Source organism: Coccinella septempunctata, chromosome 5, assembly GCF_907165205.1.
Source record: "Coccinella septempunctata chromosome 5, icCocSept1.1, whole genome shotgun sequence".
NCBI lineage: Eukaryota > Metazoa > Arthropoda > Insecta > Coleoptera > Coccinellidae > Coccinella > Coccinella septempunctata.
This window is the reverse complement of record NC_058193.1, coordinates 1,726,330-1,745,873: the sequence shown is the minus strand read 5'-3', so window position 1 is coordinate 1,745,873 and position 19,544 is coordinate 1,726,330. Positions and strand designations below refer to the sequence as shown.

At 33.9% G+C, this 19,544-nt stretch overlaps 1 protein-coding gene across 1 annotated transcript in view; it reads left to right on the top strand.

The window, feature by feature from the left end:
- Positions 1-19,544, top strand: part of LOC123313368 (elongation of very long chain fatty acids protein AAEL008004-like) — a 61,633-nt gene that overhangs the window by 10,388 nt on the left and 31,701 nt on the right. The window contains exon 2 of the mRNA XM_044898227.1: positions 19,442-19,506. Coding sequence (XP_044754162.1) covers positions 19,446-19,506 — 61 coding nt within the window. The 5' untranslated portion in view covers positions 19,442-19,445. The remainder of the gene's footprint in view (positions 1-19,441; positions 19,507-19,544) is intronic.

Here is a 19,544-nt window from a genome sequence, read left to right as displayed (position 1 = left end):
ATACGTTATATTTAAACAAATTTCTTTGATGAAAGTAAAAATGGAAACCTATCATTTTTAAATCGTGATTTTGAAAGATGTATAGTATTTCAACTCTTTTCATTCAAAACACAAAAGGGAGTCGAGTGTTAGATTATGTTCGGAAAAGAAATAATCCAGCCCAGCCTATTAATCAGTCAAAGAAAAATTTCCTTCTTTTGTACTTATCATCAACGCATCATCGCAGATTGAATTTGATCAACCATAGTGATATATGTACATTCTGATGAACGTACAGAATACCTAAATAATATAATTAATACAAGGCAACCTCAATAACAATTGACAAAATGCAATTTGTCCTAGGTACAGAGTCGATTGGCCATGGAAATTTGACACATTTCACTCTGTATAGTACGAAAATGTGGAGTTATGACGCTTGTCTAAACATTTTTGGGTTTTAAATCAACGCTATGTTGCCCGTTATACGTAAAAGTTTCTGTTATTACGTATTTTATCACAATGTCGAATCTCTTCGGAAAATATGTGACGAACATAATTGAAATTTATACTAACTGATTGAAGGCATACCAAATTCAGTTATTTGCATGGAAAAAACAAGAGGTCAGTATAATATCATAATATGCACTAGCTTGAGGAGAGTTAATGCTCGATGCCTTCTTCGGCTAAACTTTGAATACGTTACATCAGTTGTAGATTTCAAAAATATTAACCCGAAGATGAAATTCATACGTTGCAGTGGTTGGGGATGGGTATCTCCCGAAGGAATTCACAGATAATTACAAGAATGTTAAATTCTTCAACAAAAATCATCTAAGTATTTATTGGTACCTGAAGACATTTACAATGTATAGGACAAGTTAAAAGAAAAATAGAAAAATCAATTTTAGAGAACTTATTCTACGATGTCATTCATCGAAAATCCTGTAGTGAACTTTTCGCATTAATTCACTCAAACATAAAATTCTCAAATGCCAACACTTTTTTGGGTCTTCCAATAGAAGGAAATTCTTTGTCATCCTCTTCATTCACAATCTTTCTGATTGTGGAAATATTCAGCTGAAATATAAGTCGTTTAGTTTCAGATGAAACATTACATAAATTCTCTTACATTGAATATGTTCGCTACCGTCTGACGTATTGTGGATTTTAGAATATCAGGGTATAACTATTTGAATGAGCGGACCTAAATTTTAAATAGCACTTCCTGAAACCCTGTTTCTTTTTTCAATCAGTGTCGGCATTTTCGTATTAGAAATTGATATTAGTTGTAGCAACGGCGTTATGACATTAACGACATCATTTCATGGCCAACCGACTGCTAAAATAAATATGGAGTATATTATAATGTAAAGTATTGCTAATCTATTCGCTTCAAAAGTCATCGAACATGTTTTTCTGCAGAACTCACCCACTACGTAGATAGCTTAAGGAAGGTCATAAGTATTCAAAAGAGGTACAAGAATCTAGAGAACACCCCAGCGTTAGATATTTGAAATACCAATTGCAAATTATACTTTTAAGAAGTAATTGAATCACAGATGCCAAATATGTATACATAGTTGTATTTCAATCATTTACATATTTTGATTGAAAATAAACCTTGACCTGTTCACACTCAAACTCAGCAGAAACCTTCAAAAACGTTATTTATACTGATAAGGACTCTATCGAACCTGTATTTTCAAAAATATTGTGAAAACAAATATATATTTCAGCGATGGTCCAGCTGATTACCTGGACGGGTAACTAATGCTGTAGTAATGAATTTTCAAGTGCTTTTTTTCAAATTTAGCACTATAACTATGAATTTTGATGATATTAATATGTTATTTTGTTCATTGTAATTGTACCATCAGTAATCGAACGAATCATTTGATATACTTCGCATTTTGATCTGTACGTTCAATGAATCCACACTATAATTTTAGGCTATTCACAAATCGCATAATCCACTCAGTGGAAAATCCCATCGCCAAATCTGAGTTCCATTTCTCAGGTACCTGAAAGCTCCGCTGATAAATTTGGGAATTAATTGTGTATTTTCCGTTCACATTACTTTGATCACGAAATTAACGATTAGTTGTAACATGATGTCAGAATATTTTGTTCTGGAATTCAAGCGGAAAATTTCAAACTCCTTCGAATTACAAATGAGCCATTGAAAAAGCGGAGGTTAATAAAAATGACCTGGCAGACAGTGCCTAGAGATATATATATGATGATATTGTAATATGTGTATAAACCAGTTCTTGAATAGAGTTATATTTCATATTCTACAATACTACATGGAAAGATTGAAGAGGATGTGCAAAAAATATGGGATTTGCCCAGATTACGGTTAGACTTTGTAATGCATTAATAGTTTGACCTTACCCATACCTCATGAAGAATTGATTTCTTCGCATAACAATTTGGAAAATACCGAAGTGAGTGAGGTGCGCGCTTGTTCAAAGTCCAAATTCATGACGAAATCTGACACCCATCAAGGGACTAAACTCTTTAATGACTGGTTGGTTCAATACACTTCTTTTCCAATATTTTTGATCGAGTTGAGAACGACTACATCCTCCAATATTTGAATGTCATCTGATGAAAAGCATCCGGATAGCAGATATTTTTGATTTTTTTTCTATGTGATACAATTCACACATCCTCATTCTTCAGACATCCTTATACTTCAGACATCCTCATTCTTCAGACATCCTCATTCTTCAGAAGAAGGCAATAAGAACAATATTAGGACTTAAACACACAGATAGCTACAGAAATGCGTTTCGAGAGCTCCATATACTCACCACATCAGCAGTTTATGCCTTGGAATATGCTACGTATACCCACAAAAACTTGGACAGCTTTCCAGCCAATAGAACTTTCCATACATTCAATACTAGGAGCAAAAACTAACTTACAATCCCATACCACGATCGGAAGTATACACAAAAAGGAATAGACTACTGGGGACTCAAAATCTACAATAGGCTACTAGACAACACCAAAAATCTTCCAACCAAGAAATTTAAAAATTGTGTTAAAAAGATACTATAGCACAAAACCCTATAATATTCAAGAATTTTCGTAATATTTTACTGTAACGAAACATATAAATTCTTGATGGCTGAAAATAAATGTTCAATGTTAAAATTTCGCACAAGTCTTGGTATCAACCTTAAGATTCGTTTTCACTAAGTGAGCTGTGATTTTTTTTTGAAATAGGTAAACAGCAGTGGAACGGCGTTGATAGTTCCAGATGCAAATGCTTCTTGAGCATAATAAAATTTCACAATTTGAATTTCGATTGATGCTATACAGGACTCCATCCTAGAACCAATACATTCTTTAATGAATGTAATAATTGATTATACTGTGGTACACATTGGGAATTCACTCTGTTTTCTCTGTAGCGAAATTCCCAAATAAACTTGAAGTTATCAATTTTGGACTTAGGTTGAAGTAGAAGCAGATACAGTGTACTCAATGATGTTAGAGGTATGATTTTTTTCAAACGATAATTCGGGGACAAAATAACTGCATATATCCGAGGCATTCTACTGCAACAGTATTATTTGGAGTTTCGAACTCCATTGTAACTACTGTGTTGATGATTTCGATAAGCTTACGGCCGGTTTCATAATCAAAACTAAAGTCGCTTCAATTTTAAAGCTTTCTTTAACCCTACTAACGTCCAGTTTCATAATCAAATTTGAAGTCACTTGAAGCTTAAAGCTTCCTTTAATGTCATTTTTAGTAGGGTTAAAGGAAGTCCTAAAATTAAAGCGACTTTAGGTTTGATTATGAAACCGGCCGTAAAAATGAAACTAAAGGAAGCTTAAAGTGACGTTAAATTCGATTATGAAACTGGACTTTAGAAATGTTGGCTGGAGGTGAAGGAACACGAAAAAAAACAACTGGTCAGCCCGAACAATTCCAGACAGCTAAGCTATGAGCTATTGAGCCAGCTGCAGTGACAACGCAGTGAGAAATAAATTATAAATCCCTAGATTGGCCCACAAGCCATGTCTGATCAAGGAAAAAGTATTCTTCCTGCGGAGCTATAATACCGATTGGTTTTAAATTTGGGACATAAATAATGTAAAGGACCCTAACAAGTAGGACCTTTAAACAAGACAAATATCAGGAACGGTCGGGACGGAATATACTTTTTTGTTTTTTGTTGTTTTCAACCACAACTCCTTGACATTTATTGTTGTAAGAATAATTCACTCTGTATAATAATTATCAAAAATTTTAGCTCAGATTCAAAATCTACAGGAAAAATCCTACAGGAACCAGGAACTTGTTGAAAATGTTTCTGTATGAAAAACCTCTTTCACTCAAGAGATTCAGTACAGAATAAAGAAAGAACCACTAAAAATGGTAATATTATACAAATAAAAACTAACCCCCGACAAAGTTCCTACCGGGTGTCTCAGGTTGCCTTATTACTTGGTTATCTCAAATAATTTGCTCCATGAAGTGCCTTTCTATTTTCATGAATCGCAAATCGACCATCATTGTGCTGCTCTCCATCTGTTGTATAGAAATCACATCAGTCAGAATAAGGTCACCTTTTTATTTTTGATTAATTTTATGTAACAAGTTTTCTGACTACGTTTATGCACAAATATTGGGCTTTTTCCATCAAGTTGTTTTTTATAAATAAATATGTTGTGGCTTGTGAAAATGAATAATGTGGGAAATTAATAAATAAAAGTACTTTTTTCATTATATAAAAAATATCGGAATGGGGTATCAAAACTTAAACAAAAAGTGTTTATTTTGTGATTTGTGGAATTCAGAACAGGAAATACATAAACTACGTATTTTCATCACAAGGGATGGTACCCTTAACGTAACCTTTTTCATATTATAAGAAATGCATACATTTATTTATTAATTTCCCATATTATTCATTTTGACAGGTCAGGGCATTTTTTTAGGTATCTGAAAGAACACTTGTTGAAGAAATCGAATATGTATTTGTACCTACTCGTATTCAGGAAAGCATGTTCCATCAAAATATGAAACCAAAACCATTCTGTCTTATTCGAAAAAATAGTTGACACTAATAAGTATACTTATTTTATAAGATCCAGACAGATCAGAATCAAATTAAAATAGTATACGACATTCAAGCATTTTTATTATGCAATTGTTCCTGAAAAATATATGAAACATAGAACTGTCAGAGTATTCGTATCAAAGATATAGGTTACTCTAACGATTCATCAAAATCAGCTCACCGTTCGTTGCCACAAAGCATTGTATTGAACCGGTGCGACCGGTGTGTGTAAAACCCGGAATATTAAGAAAAAAACTCTATTGAACGAATTGTCCATGATAAGGAAATCTAATGTCAAGAACAAAGTTTTTCCCATAACCACAAAACACAATAAAACACCACTAAAACTCGGCCGAGAAGAAAGGAAATCAATGGTGGGAAAAGCCTGTATGTCCCACGGGAGATCAGCTTATTTTGACAAATCGTTAGAGTACCCCATAGACATAGAGACATGGACTGAGCAAAGTCAGTATGAAATTGGCTTTTTTATAGAAACAGAGAAATGATAGTCAGGCATTTATCTGTCTCTTTTTTGTTCACATAAAGGTGAGTGTGGACCAATCAAAATTCTAGAAAAAGACAACTGCATGCCCAACGTGCGTTTCTCTCTGTCACTTTTTTTGACCGTATTTTATGCATAGATAGAATAGAAAGGGAAGGCACAGTCCATGTCTATATGTCTATGGAGTACCCCATATCTACAATAAGATGTCTAAAACTCTGGTATATTCACTGATTCGATTTTGTTTTTAATTTCGTGGGGATATATATATCAGTTTCGTTTTTTCTATTGTAGGTAGCGCTGTTTAGAATTTGACAGAGGATTGGCAATTGATGTTTGAAAATAATTTGAATACTTTCCTACGACTTACGAATATGTTGTATTTATAAGCGATTATTGGTGTGTGAAAATGTATTAGTTTCGAGAAACGGTGTAGAACATTCATTTATTCAACATGTCGTTCAGTTTTCTGTATGCACAATCAAAAACTACAGCTAAGAAAATTCGGTGTTATTGGAATTTGAGGTAGAACCAAATCAGATGAACGAACATTCAGGACTGATATAGCTAAGTTTTATGGCAACTTCAGCAATATTTCAAAGAAACTGTATTGGAAATACCTTATGTGAATTGTGAGCATGTATTGAGAATCAGAAATACATAAATCTATTCGAGTCTGTTACTTCAAATATTCTTCCTGAGTAGATACAGCGAAAATTTCCATTCCGTCAACTGAATGTATTGGATCGCTGGTTGTCAGTTAGGGTAGATAAATGTTGGTCAGAGAAATGCAGTACTGATTTGGGAGTGCCTCAGGGCTCGGTTCTTGGTCCGTTGCTGTTTCTGCTGTTCATAAATGATTTACCGGAACGCATACATTCTGAATTAATGATAATATTCGCCGATGATAAATCAGTAGCGGTCTCGGCTCGGAGCCTTGAGGAGCTGTCAAAACATTGTGATGCATTGCTTCTGAGTTTCGAGAATTGGTGTCGGTCGAATGCACTCATACTCAACGCAAACAAAACTGAGTGCATCTATTTCAGTGTTAAAAATATAAATAATAATCGACTAGTTATTCGATGCCTCGAACACAATATTGTCTCCAAAGACACTATAAAGTTTCTAGGCATTCATCTTGATAGTTCTTTGAGGTGGAATTACCATGTGGATGCAGTTTGTAAAAACTTGTGTAGTTCTTTCTACGCAATTAATAGAATAAAGCATTCAATGCCATTGCAGTCGGTTATAGCTGTTTACTATAGCTTGGTTTTCAGTCATATAAATTATAATGTTCTGTTGTGGGGTAACTCTATTGAATCCAATAGGGTATTTGTCATCCAAAAGAGAATTATACGTTTAATTTTTCACCTACATCCGCGTGATTCTTGTAGGCCCTTTTTTGTCAATATGAGATTTTGACGCTTCCTTCTTTATACAGGGTCTTTCACGAGGAACCTCACCCATATTTATACGGGAAACTACTGAACGTATTTTCATGAAATTCAGCACTTATAAGAATTTCACGATGCTGATGAAATCTAAAATATTTTCAAGGCATGAGCACCTCCGGTTTTTCCGTAAATGACGTCAACTTCCGTTTGTCAAATTAGAACACCATTTTTTTATTGCAGAAATAGATTCCTTAGAAAATTTCAAGTTATTTTGATGTAACATTTTTCAGTTTTGGTTGGAAAATTCTCTCTGAGCGGGAAAATTCGAAAAAAAATCGAAAATAGAGCTCCGCTGAAACAAGAATAACTTCGAGGTTTTTGGATGGAAAATTTTCATTTTTGGGATTTTTCAAGATGTAAGTTGATATATCCACTTTAAAAATCGAAATCGCGATTCATGATACAGGGGGTGAAAAAATCGCTTTCAAAGTTAGGGATGACAAAATCGTGAAAAATCAATTTTGGTGTTTTAGACATCTTAATCTACAACTATCATTATTTTGTCCTTGGAACATAGATACAAGTAATGGAAAATAAACATTTGTTGTTGTCCAAAGACTGAAGTGAGATAGTTGCTTAGTGTAGCCAATCACAATTGAGATAGTTGAATCTGACATCATCGTCACGCCGTACATATAGGTAGGAGCTATATTAATTTCTTTATTTTACGCCGCTGCCTTAGTGTCGCGCTAGACAGAGAGGCATCGAATGATTGTACCACAACAAATACATTCATAGCACGTCAATGTCCATTCCATGTATTTATGTTCCAAGATTTTGCCAGACCATAGAACATAGATATTCATATCTTTGGAATGGACATTCAGTGCTACAAATGAATATTTTGCAGTATAGTCCATTCAAGAATGATTGACATCCCAGTAGGACTTGAAAGTCCAGACGCAGCTTAAATCTGGTCATAAAAGATCTTCAATAATTTCTGTCGTTTCAATCACAGAGTGGAATATTCAAATATAACCTAGAAGAGTATTTGAAAAGAAGAAATATTCAAATTCAGAGCATATTAATCAGCAATCAAAATTGATATACTTATCTTTCCAATTTGCTGGATTGAATTAAGAATGTAAACAGCTCTACAAAACACAAATTACCTTCGGTCAGTGCATAGATTTACAATAATTGGTCTGTGGATCGCTGTTCATTCACAATACCAACCAGAATTTCGCAACACAAAATCTGAACTTATGAGCTTTTACCAACTTAAATTCGATTTTCCGTAGCCACCCAAGATGTCAATCATTCTTGAATGGATTATACATACATTCGATGTTTCTCTGCCTAGCGCAACACTAAAGCAGTGGCGTTACATGGAAAAATTTAGATACGTCGTATCTATTCGTACTAAAAATTGATGTGACAATAATGATGTTCGAGTCAACTATCTCAGTTGTGATTGGCGACACTAAGCAACTATCTCACTCCAGTCTTTGGAATGTTTACTCAGTATTGCATGTATAATCGTAATGCACCCTTTAAGAATGAGGGGTGTAGTTAAATTTTTTGGACCACAAATTTTTTGAAGCCGAGGTTCATTATTTGGTCATTTGTCGGATTTTTGCATGAACCCTTTATTAATTATAGCGATGAAATGATTAATGAGCTTGAATTTGGACTTTTTTGTGTGTTTTTGAGATTAACGACATATTTCAGGAAGATTGATGTTTTTCAAATACCTATTTAAAACATTCCCTTTTCGTTGGTAGTTATTGATGAATTATCTGACCCAAAATCACAATTACAGAAATCAATGAACATCTAATGGATACGATGTCTCATCATTAAGTATTCTACGAATAAGTCACATTTCCGATAGCACTTTGAAAACTTCATATATGTACGATCTTCAGGCGTTTATATCATTAATCTCAAAATATATGAGAAATAAAACTTCGAATTCAATAATATCAACTAAAAAGTTCATAAAATAAACATCAATGGCCAAATCATCACTGCCGTCCACCCCTCAGAGAGGTGTGTATTATACAAGAAAAGTTGCGTAGTTCAAATCAAAATTGGCCACACAAAATAGTGAATACTCCTATCACACTGTACCTAATATACAGCCCATATTTAGCTCAATCAGCTATAAGTAATTAATCATCAGACATGATGCCGATTGTCTGACTCACTTAAATCTGATATCAACATAGAGAAGGTATTTACCGCGCCAGATGAAACTCAGAAATTGAGGACAAATTCAAATTAATGTAAGTACCTATATATATCGCAGAAAACGCAGACTCTGGCTCAAGTGTGTCAGCTGTTCCAATTCACTCGTTCAATATGCATTGAATATGAAATAATAATTCAATAATTCAAAATAAACACGGACCGCGAATGAAATCGAAAGTGCATTCTCGGTTATCAAATTGATTCTAGTATTGCAAGTTAGAATGTCGGATGTGTAGTAATCGCCGCCGTTGGCTTCTAATCAACTCATTCATCTCCTTACCTTTGTTCTCTTTTCTCTTTCGACCATGATATTTCTTGAAGTTTCCATAATGATTACAGAAATTGTGATTTAATGGTACGCAACAACCTAGACCATCGTTAATTTGTATAAGAAGATGAATAAACGACGATGATAAATCAATCATCATTGGTACAAAATCTTCCAGCGCTAATATAATTACCCATGACAATAGCAATATTTTCGGAGTTGTGAAACATGAGATTGGACAAGTTAGATTCACAGCAGCGGCCTTCTGAGGTCGCTTCTATTATTCAAATACAGAAGGTCCATCTTAGAAGTCAGAATAACAATGCAAAGTTTGTTCGATTTCAACGAAAAGCATCAACCACATCGACAAGCACGACAATACACATCAAGATTTTAAACGTTCTAGAAAAGTCTGGAAATTGTCATTTTACTTTTTCTTTTCTCCTTCTTCAAACGGAAATAACTGTAGGTTAACCACAGAATTCAAACATAGAATTTTATCAACACTTGGACGATTTCGTTGAAATCGAACAAACTTTGCATTGTTATTCTGACTTCTAAGATGTAAGAGAATGAATACAATTGTGGTAACAACTTTATATATGATTGATAATAATATTCTTGTAGTGATCAAGTTTGCAATCTGAGGATGGCATAAGCCGAAACATGTAATTGCGTTGACAATCAGTAGATGAAGTAAAATACAGTGAGGAATAAGACTTTTCTTGAACATTTATTCGTTGTTTCTATTCACCTGGCTCAACCTGGGAGGCGTTAACCATTTCATGATTTCGATGTCCGAGGCAACGGTTACTGCTATCATTGAACTCTATGGGAACTGGAATGGCTTCGTAGGTAGCAAAATTCGTCGAAAATTGTGACCGAGAGAGAGGGAAGAAGTAGAGCAACCTTTCTCTCTCTAGCGTGTTTTTGTTTACACTATTATAACCTAAATTTAAATGTCATTTTCGTAGATAAATTTTAAATTACATTGTTTAATGTCTTTTTGTCAGTATTTTAGTAAAAATCATGGTGATAAATTGTTTAGAAGCCATATACTTCCGATTTACATTCCTAAGAAACTCGAAAAATGTCTATATATCAAGTCAAGTTAGCTGTTGAACAGAATTTCTTGTGCTTTTTCAAAGCTTAAATATAGTTTTTTGGTGAGTGTTTTTTAAGTCTATGTGTTTCCCAGAGTTACAAAAGTGGTTTTTGCAGTAACAAAAAACATTTCGAATAAGAAGAATTTCATAACAACAATGGTCCAGTATTGTGTTGGAAACGGATGCCATAATGCAGGGGACATAAATATAATATAATATTTTTTATGTGAAGTGTTGGTATCACATAAACCAATCCATCCTGAACAGTTTTACAGAAGTGAGAATCCACAAAAGCAGTAAATAATTAGGAATTATGCCTTATGTTTTTCATTTTTTTAGGTTCCCTCTCTGAAAACCTTTTACTTTATACCTTTGGACCAAAGCTACAGGAAGGAAAAACTGGTATCCGTAGAAATACATTTGCAAAAAAAAAATTTGCAGTCCCCCACAAGAAACATTTCTTGGCAGTTTGTCAAGGAATTAGAAAAAGTTCAAATGGAGGAAGGTCTAAGGTTGGCTAATTCCCTTTCATCTCAGCATATCAATTGTAGAAATAGAATTATGAATGTCCGATTAGCTACTCAAACAATGAGTAATGGGGTAGCAGATGCTATGGAATTTCTTGATAACAAATGTAAGAACTTACAATTTGAAGATAGTGCCACTACCGTTGAATTCATTAGAAAAATTGATAGAGTGTTTGACATTCTTAATTCTAGAAATCTGTTCGGAGAGGGTTTAAAGCTCCAATTAGATCTTTTTCCCTGAGGTATGTTGAGGAAATTTTCAGTGAAACTATAGAATATTTAGAATCATTGGAAATTGATGATACCAACATTCTTTTTCACTATCGAAAGACATTCTTCTTTAGGATTTATTTCGACCATGAAGAGTGCACTAGGGCTAGTGTAGAATGTTCCATCAATCAAAATTAATGAATGATGAACTTCATGGGGATCCTCTACTATTCGTCAGAAAATGACTAAATTAATTTTATTTAATAATTGCTAAGCAAATGTAACATTTTTGTCCCAATTATGTTGAATAAAAATATTTCAGCAATTTTGTTCTTTACTTTTTGATATGATTCCTTTTATATATTGAACTATTTGGAATATTTAAAATCTCTCGCACTGACAGCAGAGACGACTGTCTCTGCTCCAGAGACAACTCTGTCTTCGCTGACACCGCTTTTCATATGATTCCAAAGCTTTATCCGAGGCTTTTCAGAAGATCATTTCCTCATATTCTTGCCTCTAGATTATAATTAATATTTATATTCAAATTACTCTAAAGCTTCTATTTTATTAATTCATCAAGGCTGCAAGGTTGATTATTAAAAATTTCGTTCCCGAAATTCAGGAAATTATGATTAACATCATAAATCACTAAAAAAAGTGCAAAATTTTTAGAAATTTCGATTAGAATGACAAACTAATGATTAAATATTTTTAGCACGAACCGACTCGTTGAAAGATTTGAACAATTTGGGAAATAGAGAAAGAAGTGAATTTTTCCAATCAGTATCAAACCTTTAAATATTTTCAGTTCGAATAGTTCATTCTTTCATTCCCGCACATTGAAATGTTTACGTTGCTAATAGCAACGGCGTGCGAGAGAGAAAGGTTGCTCTACTTCTTCCCTTTCGCTCTTCCTCATTTTGCCTGTATCGCGATGCCATTCCAGTTCCCATAGAGTTCAATGACTGCTATGAATTCCCTCACTCCCCCATTCTGCTTGATTACCGAAAAATAGGATTCCTGCAATCTGAAAACTTGAGCGAAGGGAGTGAAGATGGCAGCATATATTATGAGAGTTGAGAATGTCAATTGAGATGAATCCGAACCCTGTTTCCTGTCAGATAAATATCTGTTCATGAACTATACTCCATTCACATTTATTTTAGCAGTCGGTTGGCCATGAAATAATTTTCTCAAGTTTTTGTAACTAGAACGAAGTTAGGTTGGCACTCATGAAATGTCGTTAGTCTCATAACGCCGTTGCCACAACTAATATTAATTTTTAATACGAAAATGCCGAAAGTGATTAAAGAAAGAGACAGGGTGCTATTTATAATTCAGGTCCGCTCATTCAAATAGTTATACCCTGATATTCTGAAATCCACAATACGTCAGATGGTAGCGAACATATTCAATGTAAGAGAATTTATATAAAGTTTCATTTGAATCTAAACGACTTATATTTCAGCTGAATATTTCCACAATCAGAAAGATTGTGAAGGAAGAGGATGACAAAGAATTTCCTTCTATTGGGAGACTCAAAAAAGTGGTGGCATTTGAGAATTTCATGTTTGAGTGAATTAATGCGAAAAGTTTACTACAGGATTTTCTATGAATGTCATGAGTTCCCGAAAATTGATTTGTCTATTTTTCATTTGACTTGTCCTATAGGTACATTGCAAATGTCTTAAGGTACCAATAAATATCTAATTATTATTATTATATCAATGTATTAAGATGAACAGCACAAATACGCGCCAGTGTCCTATTAATTGTTTATTTATGTGAAATTTTTGTTCAAAGGTGAAGTTCATCTTTACTTGAAACTTCCTTTAATTCCTTTCACTTATATTGGTCCAAGATGATTTTTGTTGAAGAATTTAGCATTCTTGTAATTATCTGTTAATTCCTTCGGGAGATACCCATTCCCAACCACTGCATCATATGCATTTCATCTTCGGGTTAATATTTTTGAAATCTACAACTGATGTAACGTATTCAAACTTTATCCAAAGAAGATAACGAACATTAACTTTCCTCAAGCTAGTGCATATTATGATATTATACTGATCTCTTGTATTTTCCATGCAAATAACTGGATTTGGTATGCTTTAAATCAGTTTGTATAAACTTCAATTATGTTCGTCACATATTTTCCAAAGAGATTCGACTTTGTGATAAAATACGTAATAACAAAAACTTTTACGTAGAACGGGCAACATAGCGTTGATTTAAAACCCAAAAATGTTTTGACATGTTACATAACCCCACATTTTCCTACTATACAGAATGAAATGTGTGAAATTTCCATGGCCAACCGACTGCTTAAATAAAAGTGAATGGAGTATAGTTACTTATTTTCAATTCAATTTTATCGGAGTTTTTGAAACATGAAAAATAATGGAGATTCCCTAACTCCGAAAAAATTGGCCGGATTTTTCCATTGACTAGCTCTTTTCGAAAATAATAACCAAATTGTATATAACCACATGGTTCGAAGCTTCTTGTAAATGTGCCAATTGTTTTGAGAATACAGTTTAGAATACGTACGTAGGTACCTATTTAAGTATTTGAAAATGAACTTTATTTTATTCTGAAATGTGGTAGTAATTTTCCGTTAAGTCGAGAATCGAGCAACTATATTGAATGTGCAGTTTAAATCTGCAATCCACTATTCTACTTTCAATGAAATCCAACTGTTAGTTTTGAAGATTTTTGCCTATGCCAATACCGCCCAACCGAAATGAATATTGGTCATCCGATAATTTATTTGGTGGTATCAGAGCGAATGAAAAAAATTTTGGGAAATGTTTCAATGTTTGGAAAAAAGAATTCCCATAACACTTTGCAACGGTTAATATTTAACAGAGGGTTATGTCCGTTAAATTTCTTCTATTTAATTACATTAGTATAATAAGATTTTGAAAAAAAAGATTCACCGGATTTCTCAACATTTGAAAAGGGATCTCTATTGATTCATTTCTGAACGATAATTCAGTTTTAGCTAAAATTTCATTGTTGCATCAAATTATGACCAATAAACGTTTCTTTATTACATTTTAATTGCTATACTCTAAATTGTTTCTTTCTGAAAATTGAGCATTAATTTGATGTGGCCGATATTTCATGAAAACTCTCAATAACCTTAAGTAAGTGAATTACCTACATTATTTTCGGTAGGATGAGGTTTTTACCAGTAGTGGTCAACATGTTATCTATACAGATAATTCTTCGTATAGTACCAAGTACGAGTATTTGAACTGCTCGACCTGTTCTAGAGGTTCATTATCCAGGCTGATATCTGTTTGAAAGCTTTCTGGCGGACTAACCAGGATTTTGGTTTGAGGCCTAAAGCTTCGTATATATGTTTATAGGAGTCCAACATTATCTGTAGATCCTCTGAGCTGCTAGCGATAAGAGTGCAGTCGTCTGCATATTGAAGTTCCGTGATAAACTTGTACGGGTTTTTGCTCGGAGGCGCTTCAGGACAGGCCTCCATCAAATCTGAATCTTATTCCAACACATCTTACAGGCATACTCATGTCAGCAATTATCGACAGCCTTGTTTTATTCCAGAGTTGGTTGAGAAATGGTCGGTTGTAGAACCATTATGCTGTATTCTAGCAGTGTTGTTGGTATGAAGCCATTTACACGCTGCTAAGAATTTTTCGTGTACTCCAAGGCGTCCCATGATTTTCCATAGCGCTCTCCGATTCACCGAGTCGAATGCCTTACGATCGATGTAGGCTGTATAGATCCTTGATTGTTGTTCACGGGACTTTTCTTGCAGCTGTCGCAGTGTAAAAGTTTGGTCCACTTTACCTCGATTTGGTCGAAAGCTGCACTGGGATTCAGGTGTGGGTATAAGTGCAAACACATGACCATCAATCGCGGTAGCCAATATTTAGTTCCCATGAAATTGATTGAATAAAGACCTTTATTATTATTATTTTATACAAAATAGTTTTATTTCGGTGATGATTATGTTGTCTTCAGATAACAAATATGAAACTTTAGTTATTGGAAAAGGTTGAGATTCAAATACGTCAATATACATCCCTTTTTCGAAATAAGAATTCATTGATTTATGAAAAAAAAAGGAAGCTTTGTGCAACTGGATTCTGAAAGCATCACTGATCATTAATATTTAGCAACAAAGTATTTGAGTTGATCTTCATTTCTGAACATATAGTATACAAAAATCTGAGAGATTTTCTAGAAAGTCAAAAATTACCTATCCTTACGTGGTCTAGGTAGCTCAGATCGCAGAGCGCTCTGACAGTAACTTCTAAAATAATTGTGCATTATTTTCTAAATTAATATTTTTGACCTTTGACCTTGCGTGACCGGTAATCATGAGGTTGTGAGTTCATGTCCTACTTGCGAAGAATTTTTTTCTGGAATTGAATTGTCACTAGTATTCCTTCACGCGATTAAAAAAATTCAGAAACTTGGCCATACAGAGTGATCATTCTTAACATTATTATGTAAAATGCATTTATCTGATTACGGCCCCGGAAATGTGCGTTTAAGTAGGTAAAAAGTATATGACTGCTTTAACGATGCATAACAAATTACCTACTGAAAAAATAGACGCCTTCTGAACTACTAGAAATGTGAATGGGAAAAACTTCATAATTCATGAATTCTCTTTGTATCTATATTCTATATGTATAGATTATATTGGAAAATCTGAAAATGAAATTTCTTCAAGTGACCATTTGGTGATTTTGATGATAGATGCTATATATTGGAACTAAACCTATCCTATAGAATTGGTAATTCCATAATGACTTTTCTATTATTTCGACACCAACTCGAATGAGCATTTGAATGTTCCAAGCAACCATTGCAAAACTATTAAGATGATTTGTCGAAATCTTCATCGAGTATTTAACGAACGTTGTAGGTTAAAAGGTTTTTGATGGTATTCTTGGGAGTGATATTTGCTAATTCAGAAGTGCCTTGCCTTAACTCTTCATCTTTAGTAAATAAGTAAATAAATAAATAAATAGTTGAACAAAATGAAATGAATTCTTTGAATTAGAGATAAGTCTCTTCTATAAAACTTACTTACACGATCAATGAATGAGATGGAAAGAACTTCCTTTCTTGTCAGTTATACGGAATGTTTTCAATTCCGAATTCTCATTTCTCGATTTTTTATGTGAAGCTTAATTTCGATTCAATATACCCACACCTTGACATATTTCGGGAACCAGAGTTGAGGGAACTGAAAATGAGTCGATGTAGGTAATACATCATTTGAAAACTCAAGGCCAATCTTCCCTATTGAAAATTCGAGAGGCGTTGCTACCCCGCTTAGGGTGTGGCTATTTAACTTCTAGAAGTCAATTTCTAAGAACTTATACGTATAGTTTTAAAATACAACAATAATCACAACTTTGAGAGAATATTCATCATCACGATTTTCGCACAATGCACAAAAATAGAAAGATGTCACACAATCTATCTTCCCTTATCAAAATTCGAGGATGGAAGCCACCCTGTTCAGGGGGTGGCTATTTCACTAATGAATTGTCCTTCAAAAAGCGCCCCCCTCCAAACAAAATGGACCTACCTCGGCGTAAATTACTCTGTTTCGTTTTCGAATGGCCACCCTGTATATATTACCTGATGGTAATGAAGTTGCCAACATGATAATATCAATCGATAAGAGCGGACGAAACCGTGTTAAAATTACTTTTAGAACAAATAGGAGTTTCTAACGAAAAACAAACTGGGAAGCGTATTATACCTGTGTTTTTTTGCAGATAAAAGGTATCGATACGTATATCATTTATGAGGAATTGAAATCAAGCATAACACCTGTTTTTTAGCGATTGCTTCAAAATTTTACAAATCGAACGATTGAATTCAAAAGTCACGAAAGAAGACGGTGCCTCTGGATATTTTTGTCTTCTAGCGTGTTGATAACATTCAAAGGTCAACAACTCCCAGAAAAAGTGGTAATATAGTTGTATAGTTGTATACGACAGGTTTTTCCATCTATTCAGAGAGTCGTGCAGTGCAATAAATGCCTTCGCTACGGACACACAGACACCGTGCATGTGTAAGGTAAAGCTCAGGGCCGGATTTAGAGACGTGGAGGCCCCAGGGCAACAAAGAAGTGGAGGCCCCCTAGCATCAAATTATTTTCGAAACAAAATGGATAATTTTTTATAGTCGAGTTTCCCAGTACATAATTTATTGTGAAACAAAGTAGAGATTCTTTTTTTATTTAACAAACATATATCATGAAAAACATAATTGAAAACAATAATTATCCGGAATTCACTTTTATAATTTACTCGAATTTACTGATCAGCTGATTGGAGTGAACAAATATAGAACGATGATTTCTTCAATATTATTTTTTATTTATTTATTCCTTAATTTACAATACAAATTCACACAGACCAGTTATTAGGTATACTCAGAATTAACTTTATTATTTTTTACTCGAGCCCCAGCAACTCGTCACCTGAGCTCGCGCTCGTGTGTGACCGAATTACGAGAGCCCAAGGTAATCTGTGCAAATTAACGCATTTCATGCAAAACAAATTTACTTTTTCTGCAACATAAGAAAACCAAATATCTGAGAGACCGAGATCAAATATAGTATCAATAACAATTTTGTTCATTAATCCCGTGAAATTATCAATGATGATTCTATAGTTGATTAACCAAAGATTAATAATTCAATGAAATCAGACTGATAAGTTATTATCTACAACTACAAATACACACACGTACTCCATTTTCCTAAAGCGTCCGCAATTTCCCCATCGTCCCCTACCTTGGCGTATTGTTGTACCCCAAGTCCGCTCTGTTATGTCGAGTGATTTCAGGACTCTCAGCTTCATTATTTGAAGAATTTAAAGTGTTTTCAAAATATTAATACGCTTTTCCTACTATCTCTTGTGAGATCGCGGTTTTCATATGGATATGTGATTTGGAGCCCGGGATATTCATTTATTTATTAATTTCCCAACATGGAACACAAACAGGTGATTTAACACCGAAATCAGTGTTCACAAATCAGTTACAAAAATTTATAACAAAAGTGCCTTATTCTAAATATAAAAAAAAACAATGACAATGATGAAGAAACCAGAAAAGAAAAAAGAACATAAATGAGATAAACGAGGCTCTCAAACATAAAAGGACATGAACATATTTCTCAGTAACATTCTCATTTTGGAAAAATATATCAATATGGGTTTTTAAGAAATTATTGCAGTGATGCTGCGTTCTGAGATGGTGTGCATATCAATAATTTAGAAAGAATATAGAGTCAATTTCTGAAATACGGAATCTATCTAAGCCGAGGAGTTTTATTTCTCCGGAACATTTTGTGTTCACTTATAGGCGACTGTCCGTTTTTGCTTGAGTTGATTGATAAATGCCCCAGGCTTCCAGTCGGAAATGTTACTACCTTTTATCTTTCGTTTTCACGATCTAATACTCTCCTTTTTTCGCCATTATATAGATTATGTCATGACTACATGCAGTATTGTTCGCTCTCCGATATAATAAGGGAGAGTTGTTTTGGGTTAGCTGTAGAAGCTTGACAGGAGCTTTTTATTCGGGAATTTTTGTTTTTGTTTTTTTTTGCGGCCCATGTTCTGCTTCAATTAATTCTTTTTCCTAAATTGAGTTTTTCTTTTCATACCACTGTGATTTTGGTTTAAATTACTCGTTAATGTTCCTATTCTTTAATTGGCTTCAGCAAACGAATGGTTAAGATAAATAATAAAGAAATGATAAATAAATAAATGTAAAGGGTGGGCAAAATTCGTTGTCCACGGGAAGGATCTCGAGAACTATAGCAGTTAGAAGAAAACGAATGATACATTCTCTAGCTCTCTTTTCCTGAGTTATCCAAATCTGAAAACATAACCGGCCTATCACTTCTAGATTTTGCAGCAAGTTGAAAAAACTTGCAATTACAGTTTACATTTGAAAAATCAGAATCTTGAAAATGGCTGAATGGATCTCATATTGAATATTACTGATACTTTCTCAATTTCCCCTGATATTCGATACCAAATAATTGTATAGAATTTCATATGACAACAATGACCAATAACTAATAAAAATTCCTTTTTTCCAGCAAAATGGGATCTTTAGCTAGAATAATAGTGGACGGCTACACAGATCTAATGGAGAACAAGAGTGGTATGTATATTTATGGAAACTTGCACCTCAGAATGGAC